The 15,551-nt window shown below is 42.1% G+C and overlaps 1 protein-coding gene across 1 annotated transcript in view; it reads left to right on the plus strand.

Annotated features, from left to right (window-relative positions):
• The window catches only part of ISPD (isoprenoid synthase domain containing), a 368,609-nt gene continuing 358,017 nt past the window's right edge, over nt 4,960–15,551 (plus strand). The window contains exon 1 of the mRNA XM_018047357.1: nt 4,960–5,522. Coding sequence (XP_017902846.1) covers nt 5,266–5,522 — 257 coding nt within the window. The 5' untranslated portion in view covers nt 4,960–5,265. The remainder of the gene's footprint in view (nt 5,523–15,551) is intronic.

The raw sequence follows: 15,551 nt of genomic DNA on the forward strand, positions 1-15,551 counted from the left end.
GATGACTGGCCAGAGACAACCCAGAAACTAACCCCATTACCAGAAGACCTGAGTCTGTGAGCTATTTTGGCAGAGCAGCTCTCCTGGTTTTCTTACCCTGCTACTCTCTGCCTGGACACCCCTTCACAATAAAGTCTCTTGCTTTGTGTTCATGTATCTCCTCAGACAATTCATTTCTGAGTGTTGGATAAGAGCTCACTCTTGGGTCCTGCAAGGGGTCCCCTTCCTGCAACAAATGTGCCAGTAATATATTTTCTAAGATTATTATATAATATGTAAATGATTATATTATATAAACAATACAAGAAATACTATATATATTAGCAATGGTCCCCAAATGATTTTTACAAAAAGTTAAACTTCAGTAGCATGAATGATGTCAAATTTACCATTCAGTCCTAAGGTTAAATATTCACCACTCTTTCACTTTTTAGCTATTCAGGAAACAAGGTAGAGAGTTGAGACAGTTGATAAATAACTTTGTAAGAAATATTGAGAAAGTCAAAGAAAATAATTTTTTGCCGTGTGGTGTTTAGTTTGAATTATCCACAGAAAGACCTCAGTTCAGAGCATTACCTTTCTTATGTATAAAAATGAGTTAAAGATCAGAGGTTGATGGACTGTCTCATTTACATAAGATACACAATAGAAAAACAGGAAATAGAATTCATGGGGCTGCCAGAAATGCTGCGGCTGAACTGTTGTTTATTTTGGCTCTGTTTTCAGCAGAGTTAAAGGATAAGCCATGTTCATTAGCACTTATGAGCGACACCCCAAATAACCTCTAGAAATGCTATTAAAACAATGTGGTTTGGGAGGTGGGGAGTGACTGGCAGTGCTAATTATGCTTCAATTAACACTAGAAAAATGAACCCAATTTGATCTAAAATTCTGCAAGAATAATAATAATAAATTTCCCCAGCTAAATATTCTATGGTATACTGGCAAGTAGAAACAAACCAGAGAAGAGAATTTTAGGCCTTTCAAATATAAAGAGAAGAGCCACTTCCACTTAATGGGTAATTTTATATGCATTCAAAGAAAAAGACAAGTCAAAGTGAGGTCATAAAGTTGTGGTATATATTTATTATAAAGCTTTTCTGGTTCAGCTGGTAAAGAATCCTCCTGCAATGCGGGAGACCTGGGTTTGAACCTTGGGTTGGGAAAATCCCCTGGAGAAGAGAAAGGCTACCCACTCCAGTATTCTGGCCTGGATGAACTATACAGTCCATGAGGTTGCAAAGTGTTATTCACAAGATCATTACAGGATTTATTTAAAAAGGAACTTCCCTGGTGGTTCAACGGTAAAGAATCTGCCTACCAATGCAGGCGACATGGTTCGATCCCTGTCTGGGAAGATTTCACTTGTGGTGGAGCAACGAAGCCCACACGCTACAACTACTGAAGCCTGTGCGTCACAATAAGAGACGCCGCCATAATGAGAAGCCTGTGCACCGCAACCGGAGAGTAGCCCTCGCTCACCACAACTCGAGAAAGGTCCATGCAGCAGTGGGGACTTATTGCAGCCAAAGATAAAAAAATAAATACTTTTCAAAAGGCAGACTGCATGTAGGGCCTAGGTATGGGACATAAAATAGAATAAACAGTTTTCCTTTTTCCCGTCAATGTATTTCAAACTATGTATAACTTCATTTGGAGATGACAGTCAACATATATATGTGACGCTCTCTGAGTATGAAGCCGTGTTAGTATCCAGTTGTTGTAAGAGATCACCACAAATTTTGTGACTTAAATTTATCACCTTAGTGTTCTGAGTGCATGTTCCTCCAGAATCTCTAGGAGAAAAATCTGGTTCCTACTTAACCCAGCTTCCAGAAGATTTCCAAATGCCTTAGCTCTTAGCCCTGTATCACTCTGGCACGCTCTTTCATCTTCACACTTCCTTCTCTAGTTCTGACCTCCCACTTATAAGGGCCCTTGGGTTTACACTGAGCCCACCGGGATAATCCAGAACATTCTTTCCATGGCAAGAACTTGAGCTGAGTCATGGCTGCACCACCCTTTTGTAATGTTAGGTGTCATGCACAGGTAGCAGGGGTTAGGACATGGACATCTTTGGGGGGGCCGCTATTACCACAGAAGCCCAGATCAAAAAACCACGCCAAGAATTGCTCCCTTCCGCTTATTCTACATTATAATACCTGTGTGCCTGCTAAGTTCTTGGTCGTGTCTGACTCTTTGTGACCCCATGGACTGTAGCTCGCTAGGTTCCTCTGTCCATGGGATTCTCCAGACAAGAATACTGGAGTGGGTTGCCATGCCCTCCTCCAGGGGATCTTCCCAACCCAGGGATCAAACCCAGGTCTCTCATGTCTCCTGCATTGACAAGTGGGTTCTTTACCACTAGCACCACCTGGGAAGTCCTATTATACAGTTGGGTTTTATTTTTTCTAAACTCTTACAGTACTTATTAACAATGTATCACAGAGGATCTTACTTTCCAGGGTATGTACAGTTGTCCATCAGTATCCACGTGGCATTGGTTCCCAACCCCACACATACCAAAATCTGCAGCTGCTCCAGTTCCTTATATTAAGTGGTGGATACAATCCCTTCTCTGTACCCACAGGTTTGGAGTTTGATGAACTGGTTGAATCTGCAGATGCAGCACCCTCAGATATGGAGGGACGTTATCAAATATCTACTACAGGGAAAATAGTCATAATGTGGCTGCTATACCTTGTAGTGGAACTTCTTCCTTCATCGATTCTAAGTTGTTTGGCTGGCCTAATAATTAAATTAACCTAAGATGGATCAACAGGAGAAAACCAAGTTTAATTTTGTATGTATGGGAACCCCAAAGTAGTAAGAAGTAACTAACGCAGCTTCTATACCTTTTAGACTGAGGAGCAATACATTTGTGAGGAACTGACAAAACAGAGGGGCCTGGGCTTGGAAGAGTTAATTAATGAAGAAGTAACAAGGTGTGTTTATAATGTTCTCTGCCCTGAATTCCCTACCTATGGTGATAAGGATGTCACTCTGCTGGTACAAGGTATTTTCATATGAGGGATTTATTTCCTGCTTTCAGGAAAACAAATGAGGGTCAGAATGTCCTTCTTGCCCCTGATATTTCTTAAGTAACTTTAAAGTAGTCAATACGCCAAAGTGGCATATTTCGCTCCCCTTCAGTATACAGCAACATGGAAACTATATCCCCTATGCAAAGAATGTATAATAAAGAACTAATTATGGAGAAGGAAATGGCAACCCACTCCAGTATTCTTGCCTGGAGAATCCCATGGACAGAGGAACCTGGTGGGCTACAGTCCACAGGGTCGCAAAGAGTGGGACACGATTGGCAACTTCATTTTCATTTATGTTTATATAGAAAGACATGGAACAAAAACTTTGCTTCTCGCATTGCTATATACACATAGAGTCTGTCCTTTTTCTTTCAGTACAAATCTATTAAACATCATTAAGGTATAGTATGTAAGATCTATGAGATCACAGTGATCAGAGCAAAGTTGCTTGAAGAAGAGAACTAAGTCAATAAAATAATATTCTGATTAAATTTTCAAAGTTTAATTATATTAATGATTATATAGAAATTAATATAACAAGAATTTTATTACTATGATATTTTTGCTTAAGACTAAGAAAATGAAGAATAGCTTTAGCTCCACCATTAGATTAAAATTTATAAGTGAAGTTTAAAGATCAATATTAATAGAAACAATTATTTGATTTGCTTTTTTGTCACTGTAGATAGACTCAGACTTATTCATTTATCCACTCAATTAGTCAACATGTATTAAGTGAATGCATACTGTAGGCTAGATACAGGAGTGGTAGTGCTACAAAGTCAAGTGTATTATGAAGCCTACTTTCTGGCTAAGAGTCAGTGACCTGACAAAATTTAAGTAGAACAGAGCTAAAAATTAATTATAATAAAAGTAACCGACGTGAAACGGATAGTGCTTTTAACAATAAGATCAAATAAAAGACAATAAGAGTAGAAAAGGTAAATCTTAACTTTGTATGCTTTATTCTAAACTGGGAAAATAGCTAAAAATACTGAATTGGAATATTATAACCTGATAATATTTAAAAGATTCCTTTTTAATGAATCTTATATTAACTAATATAAGATTAGTTATAAACATAAATTAGCAAATATTTAATTATATATACTTCTACTATCATTCATTCAATTAGTAGCTTATTCAGTAAATATTTATTAAGCTTCACTTATATTCCAGGACAGTACCCAAACCAAAAAAGTAAGGACCCTGCTCTCAAGGAGTTTACATTCCAGAGACCTAATACAGTCTGCTTCGACACTCCAAATATTTCAGTACATTTTCAAGGTAAACACTGCTATCAAAGACAGAACTAAATAAGGGCATGATAGGCCTCGGCCCTGGAATTCTTCAGCTCTGGCTGTACTTTTGGGCAAAGGCCATTAAGTGTGCAATCTTACACAAGTTATTTAAACAGTGAACTTTGTTTCCGCCTGTGTATAAGTGGAATGGCAATAGAGGGGTTCTCCTGGAGATTAAATGAGATACTGTGTGCCGACTACTCAGCAATTATTAGTATTACTGCTTTGGCTTCGTGGTTTCAAAAAAGTAGTGCCTGCTCATCAGAATCACCTGGGGATCTTTAAAATCATTCCAAAGCTCAGGCCAATTAAATCCAGTCTCTGAGGGTGGGACATAACCAGTCAGCGTTTTTTGAGCTCCCCAGGTGTTTCCGATGTGCAGACAAATTTGGTAACCGCTGCAGTTTGGCTCAAAGATATTTCATATTTGCCTGTCCACCTGTCTTTACCTGAGGAGCCAGGAAGCCTCAAGAGTGGAATGAAAGATAATTGAGATGTACATCTCTCTGGCCCATCCCGTGACTCCCATCCAAATCTCTAAATCTCTCCGAGGGGAGAGGGATGGGAGGGAGCCCTGACCGCTGCGGCCTGAGCACAGCTGTTAGGTTTAAGGAGACCCGTAGGCATTTAGGGAGAGCTGACACCTGCGGGGGCTGCTGGGCCTGCCCGAGAAGGCGAGAGCCGGGAAACTCAGCCCTCCCGGGGGCGCTGGGCTCGGGACTGAGGCCGAAGACGCGCCGAGAGGGAAGACCGGCAGCTAGATCCTCCCCTGGGAACGTGCGGCGGCCAGGCCCGCGCGGCTCGGGTGGGCGCTGTCCGTGTGCCCGCTCTGCTCCAGCCCGGCCTCTCCCGCACGACCCCGGCCGAGGCCCCGAGCGGACCCCGGGCGAGCGGGGCGCGCCGCGCCGCCCGCCGCCATGGAGTCAGGGCCGTCTGGAGGCTCCAGGCCCGCGGAGCCGGGGCCTCGCTTGCGCGGCTTGCGCGGCGCGGACGCGGCGGCCTCGGCCTCCTCGCTGAGCCGCTTCGGGGCCGAAGCTGGGTGTCGCGCGCCGGCTGTGGCGGCCGTGTTGCCGGCGGGGGGTAGCGGGGAGAGGATGGGCGTCCCCACCCCGAAGCAGTTCTGCCCCATCCTGGAGAGGCCGCTCATCAGCTACACCCTGCAGGCCCTGGAGAGGTAAGGCGGCGCCGGGCTCGCCTCGCGGTCCCCGGCCCGCCGCTCCCCGCCTCCCGCCCAGGGCGGCCCGCGCCGCACCTGCTCCTGGGGCTGCGCTGGCGCCCTCCCTGGGAGGATGCGGGGCCGGACTCCCCCGCTCGGGCCCTCCAGCCGGGGGCCATTCCTGTTAGCCCTTCACGGAAGGGGAGCCTGGAGAGGCGCCACGGAGCCCTTTACTGCCCCAGCCGCCGGCCTGTGGAGTCGCCCTCGGGAGTGCTTGGGTTAGGGCTGGGGACGTTTAGTTCTAACTCTGGGCCCTGTGTGCGTGATGCGGATATTGGGGTGCAGCTGGAGGGATTGGAAGTGGGGGAGAAGTACAAAGGTCCACATAAGTGTTGCTGTGGTGGTTAAATTTCCAGAAGCCAACGTGGAATGAGTTAGGTGTATATTTTAAAAAGTATCAATTTTAAAGAAAAAGAATTTCGGGAAGGCCTTGTTGAATTAAAAATAAGACTTAAAAATTTTTTTTTACTTAATTCGATCAATCTTTGTAACCCAATGGACTGTAGCCCACCAGGCTCCTCTGTCCCTGGGATTCTCCCAGGCAAGAATTACTGGAGTGGGTTTCGGTATCCTTCTCTAGAGGACCTTCCCCACCCAGGGACTGAACCTGGGGCTCCTGCATTGCAGGCAGGATTCTTTGCCAACTGAGCCATCAGGGAAGCCCATTTCGGTCACAGCAGTAATAAAATCCTAATAGCAATAATAACTAATCAAAACCTCCATTTTAAAACAGATCATTCTTGGTCTTATTACAGTACCTGAGGAATTTATGGAATATGATTATGTTGGGGAATGTCTCAGGAAATCCTTGGAAACCATATGGGTGCTTCCTAGCCGTTTGCCAAATGAAAGCCATTGTATTGGTTAAAGAATGGGGTTCCACAGACTGGTAATAGTTTTCCTAGAGCCTGGTGCTAAAGGACCTAGGGCATTTCATCCCAAAGGGTAAATTATGGAAATTCTTGTCTTTTGGTCCTGAGGACCAATGTAAAGACCGATGAGGACTTAGAAGGAGGCCACCCCTCCTCAAGTTTGGCCCTGAAATAGGATAGGGAAATGTTAAGAAGCATGACTAGTTTAGTTTCCAGTGGAACAATGCCATGTAAATGTTTATTTCTACTTGTCGACTTATCTACCCAAAGCAAGTGAAACTGTATGGCCCCACGAGGGAAACATGAAAGCTAAAGCTGGTGGAGCAGGGAAGAGAACAGTAAACTCTGGAAGAAAGGCAGTCTAGAACCCACACATTTCAACAGGCCCAAGGAAGTGGAGGCACAGCTGTCAGGTAGAAGAGCTGTGAAGGAAACAAGCTGATGGAAGTCACAGAACCTTGTAAAGGCCCAGGAATTAAAAGTACTGTTTAAAACAGGGCAGACAGATAGCAACTGTGTCCAGTTGTAGAGACAGCTGGTTGAAACCTTCAAAAGAACAACTAGACTGCCAGATACTTGTCAGAACACAGGAGGCATCACCGGTGGCCAAGTGAAGTGCTCCACGGCCATAGAGAAATTAAGAGCAAGAGTCTCATTTTCCAATGAGATCCTTAGTGCCTAGGGCAGACTAAAGGAAGTACTTGACTTTTCAAACATGCTACACATTAAAGCACCTATCTTTGCAAAATTGAGAAGTTGGAGGAGACTTTGAGAGGTTTGCCTTGTGAACCATCTGGGACTTCATATTGTTTTTCTGCTTCAGTTGAATTTGGAAAAATAGATATTTTTTTCTAGTCTAGCCACCTTTTATTTGTGTGCTATTGAAATTTCTTTAATGATCAGATTAAATGAGATTTAAAAGAATCCCTGAACTCACACAGATCTTAGACATATTGATGAAAGGCTTTAACTGGTGAGATGGAGGCTCCACGTCTATCCAAACTAGTTTAGTGTGGGTGTATATTACAATTAGCCTTTATATGTGTAGCAGTATATATGTGTTTAGTGTACTGAGATTATACAGCTTGTTCAGATCTCTGCATTACAGACATTATACTGAAAGGATCAAATGTAAAATAATTTGTAAGTTGTACTAAGAACAAAGGTCTTTCAGAAGTTGATTAAAAACATTTTTAGAAGTTTTAAAGTTTCATTCTGGCCTTTTAGGGGGAAATAAAATATAAATTGAATCACAGATTATAACTTAAAGAGAACTTTGATTTTTTCCCTTTTTGTTAATGAGGAGCTGAGGTCAAGGGTATCCTTTACATAACTATGACCTGAGTTTGTAAAAGGAATCATTGCTGTAAGAAATCATGTGATAGTGGTATTATTGGCAGGAACATAAAGTTCTGACAACTAAGTTGTGAAATCTACTCACAATGGATCGAGTGATATCTACATTTTACTGATTTAAAAAAAATATGTTCCCAGGTCTGAAAGAGAAAGTAAAAATTCCCGCTAGCGATCTAATTTCTGGCTTCAAATACTTAAAGTCAACCTGAAATAGTTAAATAGAGTCTAATGATAACTACAATGAAAGCAAAAAAGAGAAGCAAACTTTGGCCATATTTATTCAGACTCATGCTGATGGTGGGCTGGGTGGAAATTCCTGTGACCATAGATTTGAGCAAAGTTAGGCACACTCCTCTCTCTCCATAGCTCCTGAGGCTTCCTGAGTTCTTGAGGATGCTGCTTAAGATGTTCCTTGATAAGGTTTCATGCTCATCAAAAAACATTACTGGCTTTCCATAGAAATCTTTTATAGGAAGAAAATTTGCTGTTGTGTTGATCAGTTTTCCAGACATTGTGATAGTAGTGTATATCATTGTATATTAATACATTGGCACTCAGATTCATGTTTCAGAGCCTTTTAATTTGGTTAATATGAGTTGGTCTTCATGAGTCTGATAACTCCAGACGAAAAATTCATTTTGTCAATTTGTATGTTATGGCAACCATGGATTTTGTGATTGAGACTAGGTTGCTTTCTTATTACTTGGAAGATCGATGAAAGTCCATTTTTAGTAATAGTTTGAGACTCCATGGTGTTTTTCAATGTGTTAACTTCGGGCTTATTTGATCTTCTGAAATTTTCTTCTTTAATATTTTTTGTGTACTTAAAAAAATTGTTCTGTCCCACTGAATTCCTGAAAACCACTGCAAACTCTGTTAGTATAAGAGAATAGAAAGCAATAACTGTTAATCCAAATGAGCAATATGGATAGCTTTCATTAACCTGAAAGTAGGAATGGAGTTGGGAACATAGGAGAAATATTTTGAAGACAGGAATTGGCAGTTTTTAGTGATTAGTTGTATTAAGGATTCAGAAAAAGAGATGAATTAAGGGTGCTTTTGAGTGATTGCTCAGATACCTAAATTTGAGTTAAAATTTTTGTCTTGGGTGCTTCATTAATGAAAAGGTTAAGTCTGAGTCAGATGAAGGAAGAGGCCTATCTATATCTTAGAAGAACCAGAGTGGGATTGAGTTTTGAAGAGATTAGGTGATTGGAGATTTACATTCCCTTCAGCTCCTCCGGGGCTCCTGTGAGACAGAGAGAAGACCAGGACTGGTATTTTGGGCTTGACCACTGGAGGCCTTCATGGGCCACATTAAAGAGATGTGTCAAGGCAGTGAGGAGCCAGCCCCTTCACACCAATTCAGTATTTTACTTCTAAAATACCAGAGTTGGGGCTGCTGCACTGGGATGACCTGGAGGGATGGTACGGGGAGGGAGGTGGAGGGGGGGTTCAGGATGGGGAACACGTGTACGCCCGTGGTGGATTCGTGTTGATGTGTGGCAGAACCAATACAATATTGTAAAGTAATTAGCCTCAAATTAAAATAAATTTAAATTAAAAAATAATAAAATATCAGGGTGGATTAGGAGGAGGAGGATTGATGGCTACAGGATGATCCCGAGGCCTGATTTCCATGGTGAGTGTCCCAGTGTGAGTCACAGCTGCCACTCTCCCTAGGGGCCAAACTTCTGCAGCCTGGGTGAGAGCACTTAAGGGCTATTAACAGAGCCTGATTTTTCCATCTGTTTTTAAAAAGCATTTGTTTAAATCTGTTTCCAACTGATCTTGCTGAACTGTCTGAGCAGAATCTACCTGTAATACTTATTTTAAAAATATAATATACATATTGATAGAAATATATTTCAATATAATAAATGTTAAAATATTCTGAGAGAAAATATCTGCATACTGTGTTTTTTCCTCAAAATGTCTGTAGGTGTAATGAAACTTGAGGTTAGGTCTGTATTTGCCTATGGAATGTGCTGGGAAGGAAATATTCAGAACTTGATAAAATCCAGCTATACAGGGGGTTCAGTGTGGACTTGCCTTCAGCTAACGAGGTCGGCCAGATCCATTTATTCAGCAAATATTTGTTCACTATGCACTGTGTGAGGTACTAAGGCCTTTCTTAGTCTCCTGATTCTACATTATTAAATTTTAATACTGTAAAAGGCTTTTAATTCTATAACTAGAAAAGTATGTGAATAAATCCTCTAAAACACAAACAGTACTTACAAGGGCTTGCAAGTGCTGGATGTATGCTTGGTTGCTGAACAAAATAGCATAACAAGCCCATTATCTCTTAAGAGCTGGCTAAAACATTTTTCTGAACTTTTTCATTGTGACCTATTCTTAAAAGATTTTGCTCATGATTTAATGACACATACGTGACTGCATACAACAAATTTGAGAGAATTTCATGAACAGTATCTATCCTTATTACTTGCTATAGGTTCTGTTTTCACTGTTCTATTAATTACTATTTATGCAAAACTGTTGGGCTAAACTTAGGAAATTGATCTGATGATACTCTAACGAGTTCGAGGTGGCACCAGTGCTAAAGAATCCACGTGTTGGTGCAGGAGACGCAAGAGATGTGAGTTCGATCCCTGGGTTGGGAGGATCCTCTGGAGTAGGAAATGGCAACTCATTCAGTATCCTTGCCTGAAAAATTCCATTGACAGAGGAGCCTGGTTGGCTACAGTCCATGGAGTCTCAAAGAGCCAGACATGACTGAGCTTGCACTCCTACTCCTAATGGGTTTTGAAATCTGCAGTTTGAGAAACATTTAAGACATTTTTTCTGTTCAGAACCTTATAAAATGGTTTGGAATGATCTAAGGCCACAAGTATATCTGCGTAATCTACATTTTACTTTATTGAACTCCTTTCCACGGCAGCCCACCAGGCTCCCCTGTCCCTGGGATTTTCCAGGCAAGAACACTGGAGTGGGTTGCCATTTCCTTCTCCGATGCATGAAAGTGAAAAGTGAAGGTGAAGTCGCTGAGTCGTGTCCGACTCTTAGCGATCCCATGGACTGCGGCCCACCAGGCTCTGCCATCCATGGGATTTTCCAGGCAAGGGTGCTGGAGTAGGGTGCCATTGCCTTCTCCATAGATAGAACATAGGTAATCATTTTATAGCAATTTTAAGGCATTCTACTAAAATTGGGAATTACCTGTGGGTGTTCATTAACTCACAACATATATATTTGAATGACAATTGTCAAGTAATGTCCTGTCTTTCTCCTTCTTAGTTATTCTGTTTTAACATTTAATCTCATGTGACTTGTGATCAAAAAAGCAACATTTCTTTAAAAGTTGCTTTAAACTTTTTGATAGAGTAGGCTATAGAAGGTAAAAGGTGAGTAGGTTAGGGTACAGGTTAAGCTCTTGTTGTAGAAGAAAATCCTGTTCACTGATAAAGCTGAACATATACTTAAAACTTCTCTATTTAAAAAAGCAAACTTAGTGTGATGTCCTACTAATAAAGTGAAATATATTTGATTACTTTTAAATTTTTCTATAAACTCAAGAGCATATTTTATTCCTAATAGTGTAAGATTGCTCTTATCTACTGGTTCATTTAACAGATATTTCTTGGTATATAGTCTGTGAGGTCAGGAATTCTTTGTTACCAGATCACCAGTGTCTAGTTTAATGTCTGGCAAATGACAGATGCTTACTGGATGTTTGCTGAATGACTGAATGAATGGAGAAATACTGAGATTTGCTTAAATCTTAAGAAATAAACTTGATCAGGTCTACAAATGCAGTGGTAATGTTCACAGTAAATGAATTTCTGGGGACATGATGATCCAGACATGATTTTTTTTCCTCTGATGGATTTTATGGCTGCTCAGTGTTAGTGCTTTTATAGACGTTAAGAGTGTGAGCTCCCAAGTCAGATAGGGGTATACCCAAGTCCTGTCACTTTCTAGCTGTATCATTGTGGGCAGGTCATTGCCCCATCTGTGAAATGAAGATAATAGTGACTTCATTCAGAGCTGATGTGAATATTAAGTGAACTATTAGAGGCACATGCTCCAAATAGTGCATGGCATTTAGTAAACAGTGAATATATCTAGCTGCTTTTGCTACTATTAATATTACTGAAAGCTTAGTATGAGCCACACTCTGGGGTATCACCTTTGCTTTCTGTGAGTTGGCAGCTTAGTGAAGGAGATGAAGGGCTAGTCTTTGTTGCAGTGAGCTGGATTCTCATTGCCGTGCTTCTCATTGCAGAGCGCAGGCTCTAGGGCACACAGGCGCAGTAGTTGTGGTGCTTGGGCTTAGTTTCCTTGTGGCACATGGAGTCTTCCCAGACCAGGCATTGAAACTGTGTCCTGTGCATTGCAAGGCAGATTCTTATCCACTGCACCACCAGGGAAGTCAACAGCGTAAGATTTAGGATGGAAGTTCTGACAATTGCTAAGTTTGCAGCGATAGGTTTGGGGATAGATGGATCACAAAACAAAGAGCAACCCATGCTTGCATGCTTGCTAAGTTGCTTCAGTCATGTCTGACTTTTTGTGACCTTATGGACCATAGTCCGCCAGGCTCCTCTGTCTATGGAATTCTCCAGACAAGAATACTGGAGAGGGTTGCCATGCCCTCCTCCAGGGGAACTTTCTGACCCAGGGATCGAACCCGAGTCTCCTGCAGCTCCTGCATTGCAAGTGGATTATTTACTGCTGAGCCACTGGTGAAGCCCAGATCAACTCATACTTAGTCATCTTCCACAATCCTCCTTATTGCCTACACAGATAACTGCGTATTTTCTGGTCTGTATTCTGTGACGGTTGTTGCTTTGCTTTGTTTGTGATTACAATTTCCCCAAGGTGCCTGACAAATCATTAGTCCCAGCCATCCTTGGAGCTTTGACAGTGATGGTATGTGACAGTGTTAATTGCTTAGTTGTGTCCAACTCTGTGACCCCATAGACTGTGCCTGCCAGGCTCCTCTGTCCATGAGATTTCCCAGGCAAGAATACTGGAGTGGGTTGCCATGCCCTCCTCCAGGGGATCTTCCCAACCCAGGGATGGAACCCAGGTCTCTTGCATTGCAGGTGGATTCTTTACCATCTGAGCTACCAGGGAAGCCCCTTGGAACCCTTAGAATCTAGAAATCAGAATAAAGAGTCACACTCACCAAAACGAGCAACAAGCGACATTGCCCAGGGAAGGCATTTTCATTACTTTTCATTCTCTCCAGGTTGATGAGGAGAGCTTTCTGTGTTTTCATAATCCTTGGAACTATGCTTTATTAAGATCCTGGTAGATGTGTCAGACCAAAATTGTTTATTGAGTACCAAATAATTATCAAGCACCTTCTAGGTGCAAAGCAATGGGCAAAACTCACATTGTCCTTGCTGTCATGGAGCCTACATTTTAGAAGATAGAATGCTGTATTTTGATGAAAAATGGTAATATTTTTTCAAGTTGTTTTTGGCATCAGATGGCACTATAGGAAAATAAAGATATTTGAATATCAGCTCCTTCTGATGTTTCTTTCTCATGTGAGACAGTATAGAGTGTGAGGATTATGTGGGTTAAAAGATGACTAATGCTTAAGATTTAGTAAGTTAATCAGTGTTAGCTATTTCATGTTACATGATAAATGATTTATTTTGTGCATCTTTCTTGCTGACTCAGGAGGATTATTACCACTAAATCAGGAAGATTACTATTAATATCTCTCATCCACAAGCTCCATCTGATAGCCAGGCTACCATTATTCACCAGACTTCAGCAGGAGTCTCTATTCAGGTAGACTTCAACCTAGTCTATCTGCATCCTTTGTCTACCCAATCTATTCTCCATCTTGCAGCCAGGGTAAAGTTTATGCTCTTAAATTAGTAGCTGCTGGAGAAGGCAACGGCACCCCACTCCAGTACTCTTGCCTGGAAAATCCCATGGATGGAGGAGCCTGGTGGGCTGCAGTCCATGGGGTCACTGAGAGTCTGACACAACTGAGCAGCTTCACTTTCACTTTTCACTTTCATGCATTGGAGAAGGAAATGGCAACCCACTCCAGTGTTCTTGCCTGGAGAATCCCAGGGACGGGGGAGCCTGGTGGGCTGCCGTCTATGGGGTCGCACAGAGTTGGATACGACTGAAGCAACTTAGCAGCAGCAGTAGCAGTTGCTCCTATAAACATTTCCATGAACTCAGTGGCTTAAAGTAATATTAAATACATTCCTAACCTTTTGGATGTCAGAGGTCAAAAAATCGGCTTCATAAGGCTAATATAAAGGTATTAGCAGCGCTATGCTCTTTTTGGAGTCTTTTAGGTACAGTCTGTTTACTTGCCAGGTGGCAGTCCATTTGCTCTCTCGGATTCTGGGACTTTTTTTGTTGCCTAGTTGCTAAGTAGTGTCTCACGCTTTGTGACCCCATGGACTGTAGCCCACTAGGCACCTCTGTCCATAGGATTCTCCAGGAAAGAATACTGAAGTGGGTTGTCATTCCCTTCTCCAAGGGATCTTCCTGGCAGGTGGATTCTTTGCCACTGAACAACCAGGGAAGCCCCGCTGGGACTTATGATCCTATGTCATAACGACTGATGCTTCTGTTCCCACACTTTGTCCGCCAACCCTTTTGTCTTTCTTTCCCTGTTTGATTCTTGTGGTTATATTGGACTCACCCAAATAGCCCTGATAGGTCTCTCCAATTCAGGATCCTTAACTTAATTACATACGCAAAGTTCCTTTGTTAGGTAATATTACATATTCTCGGTTTTGGGAGTTAGGTGATAGACGTCATTTGAGGGTTATTGTTTTGACTACCACGATTTCCATTTGGTCATTGAACAGTGCTTAGAACACTGGGGGAAGTGACTGTTAATTTGGGTGTAAATGTCCTGCATAAAGCTTTTCTATGGATTCCTGTTACTCTTTTTTTTAAAGATTTTTTTTGATGTGGACCATCTTTTTAAAGTCTTCTATTGATTATGTTTCAACATTGCTTCTGTTTCACATTTTGTTTTTTTGTCCTCAAGGCATGTGGGATCATAGCTCCCTAACCAGGGATCGAACCTGTCCCCCCTGCATTGGAAGGTGGAACCTTAACCACTGGGCCTCCAGGGAGGTCACCCTATCACTTATTAAGATTGAAGAGCGACACCCCTCCCGTGGCCTTGGAGGATTCTGTGGAGTAGGCCAGCCTGTCACTTGCCTGGGCCTTTTCATGGGTATTTCCTCTTAGCGCCTCAGGACCTTGTCTTGGCCTGTGCGTAAACCATCCCTCTCATCCTCCTTTCAAATCCTTTTGTCTGTTTTCCTGCCTCTCTCCACTTGAGAAAACTCTGCTTCCTTAGGGAGCATCATCTTGGCCTTCGCTACGCTGGTCAAAAATGGAGTGCGTGCGGTCTTGAAGTCTGGACCTCTCCTTGACAGCAGCTTAGCAGTTGTTGGTGTTCTTTGTGTCCTCTGTAAGTTCTGTGAAAGCAGTAACTATTTCCATTGTGTACTCAAGGCTGATCATTTATTCCGTGCTCAACAAATATTTAAGGGAATGGACTTAAAATGAAAGGATAGTGTGCCTGTAAAGTGTTGGTTGGGTTCATCAGTGCAGTGTTGTAGCCTCAGGCAGAATGGAATTCTGGGTTTCAGGGTGGGTTTGTTCAGTAGCAGAAGGCAGGAGGTGGTTGATTATTGAGCAAAGCGATCCAGTATTTTTCATTGTTCAATAGTTAATTTCATTATTGTCATTTTGAGACCTTTCTTCCGTCTCTTTAAAAGTGAGTATAAGACTT

Source organism: Capra hircus, chromosome 4 (assembly GCF_001704415.2).
Source record: "Capra hircus breed San Clemente chromosome 4, ASM170441v1, whole genome shotgun sequence".
Classification (NCBI taxonomy): domain Eukaryota; kingdom Metazoa; phylum Chordata; class Mammalia; order Artiodactyla; family Bovidae; genus Capra; species Capra hircus.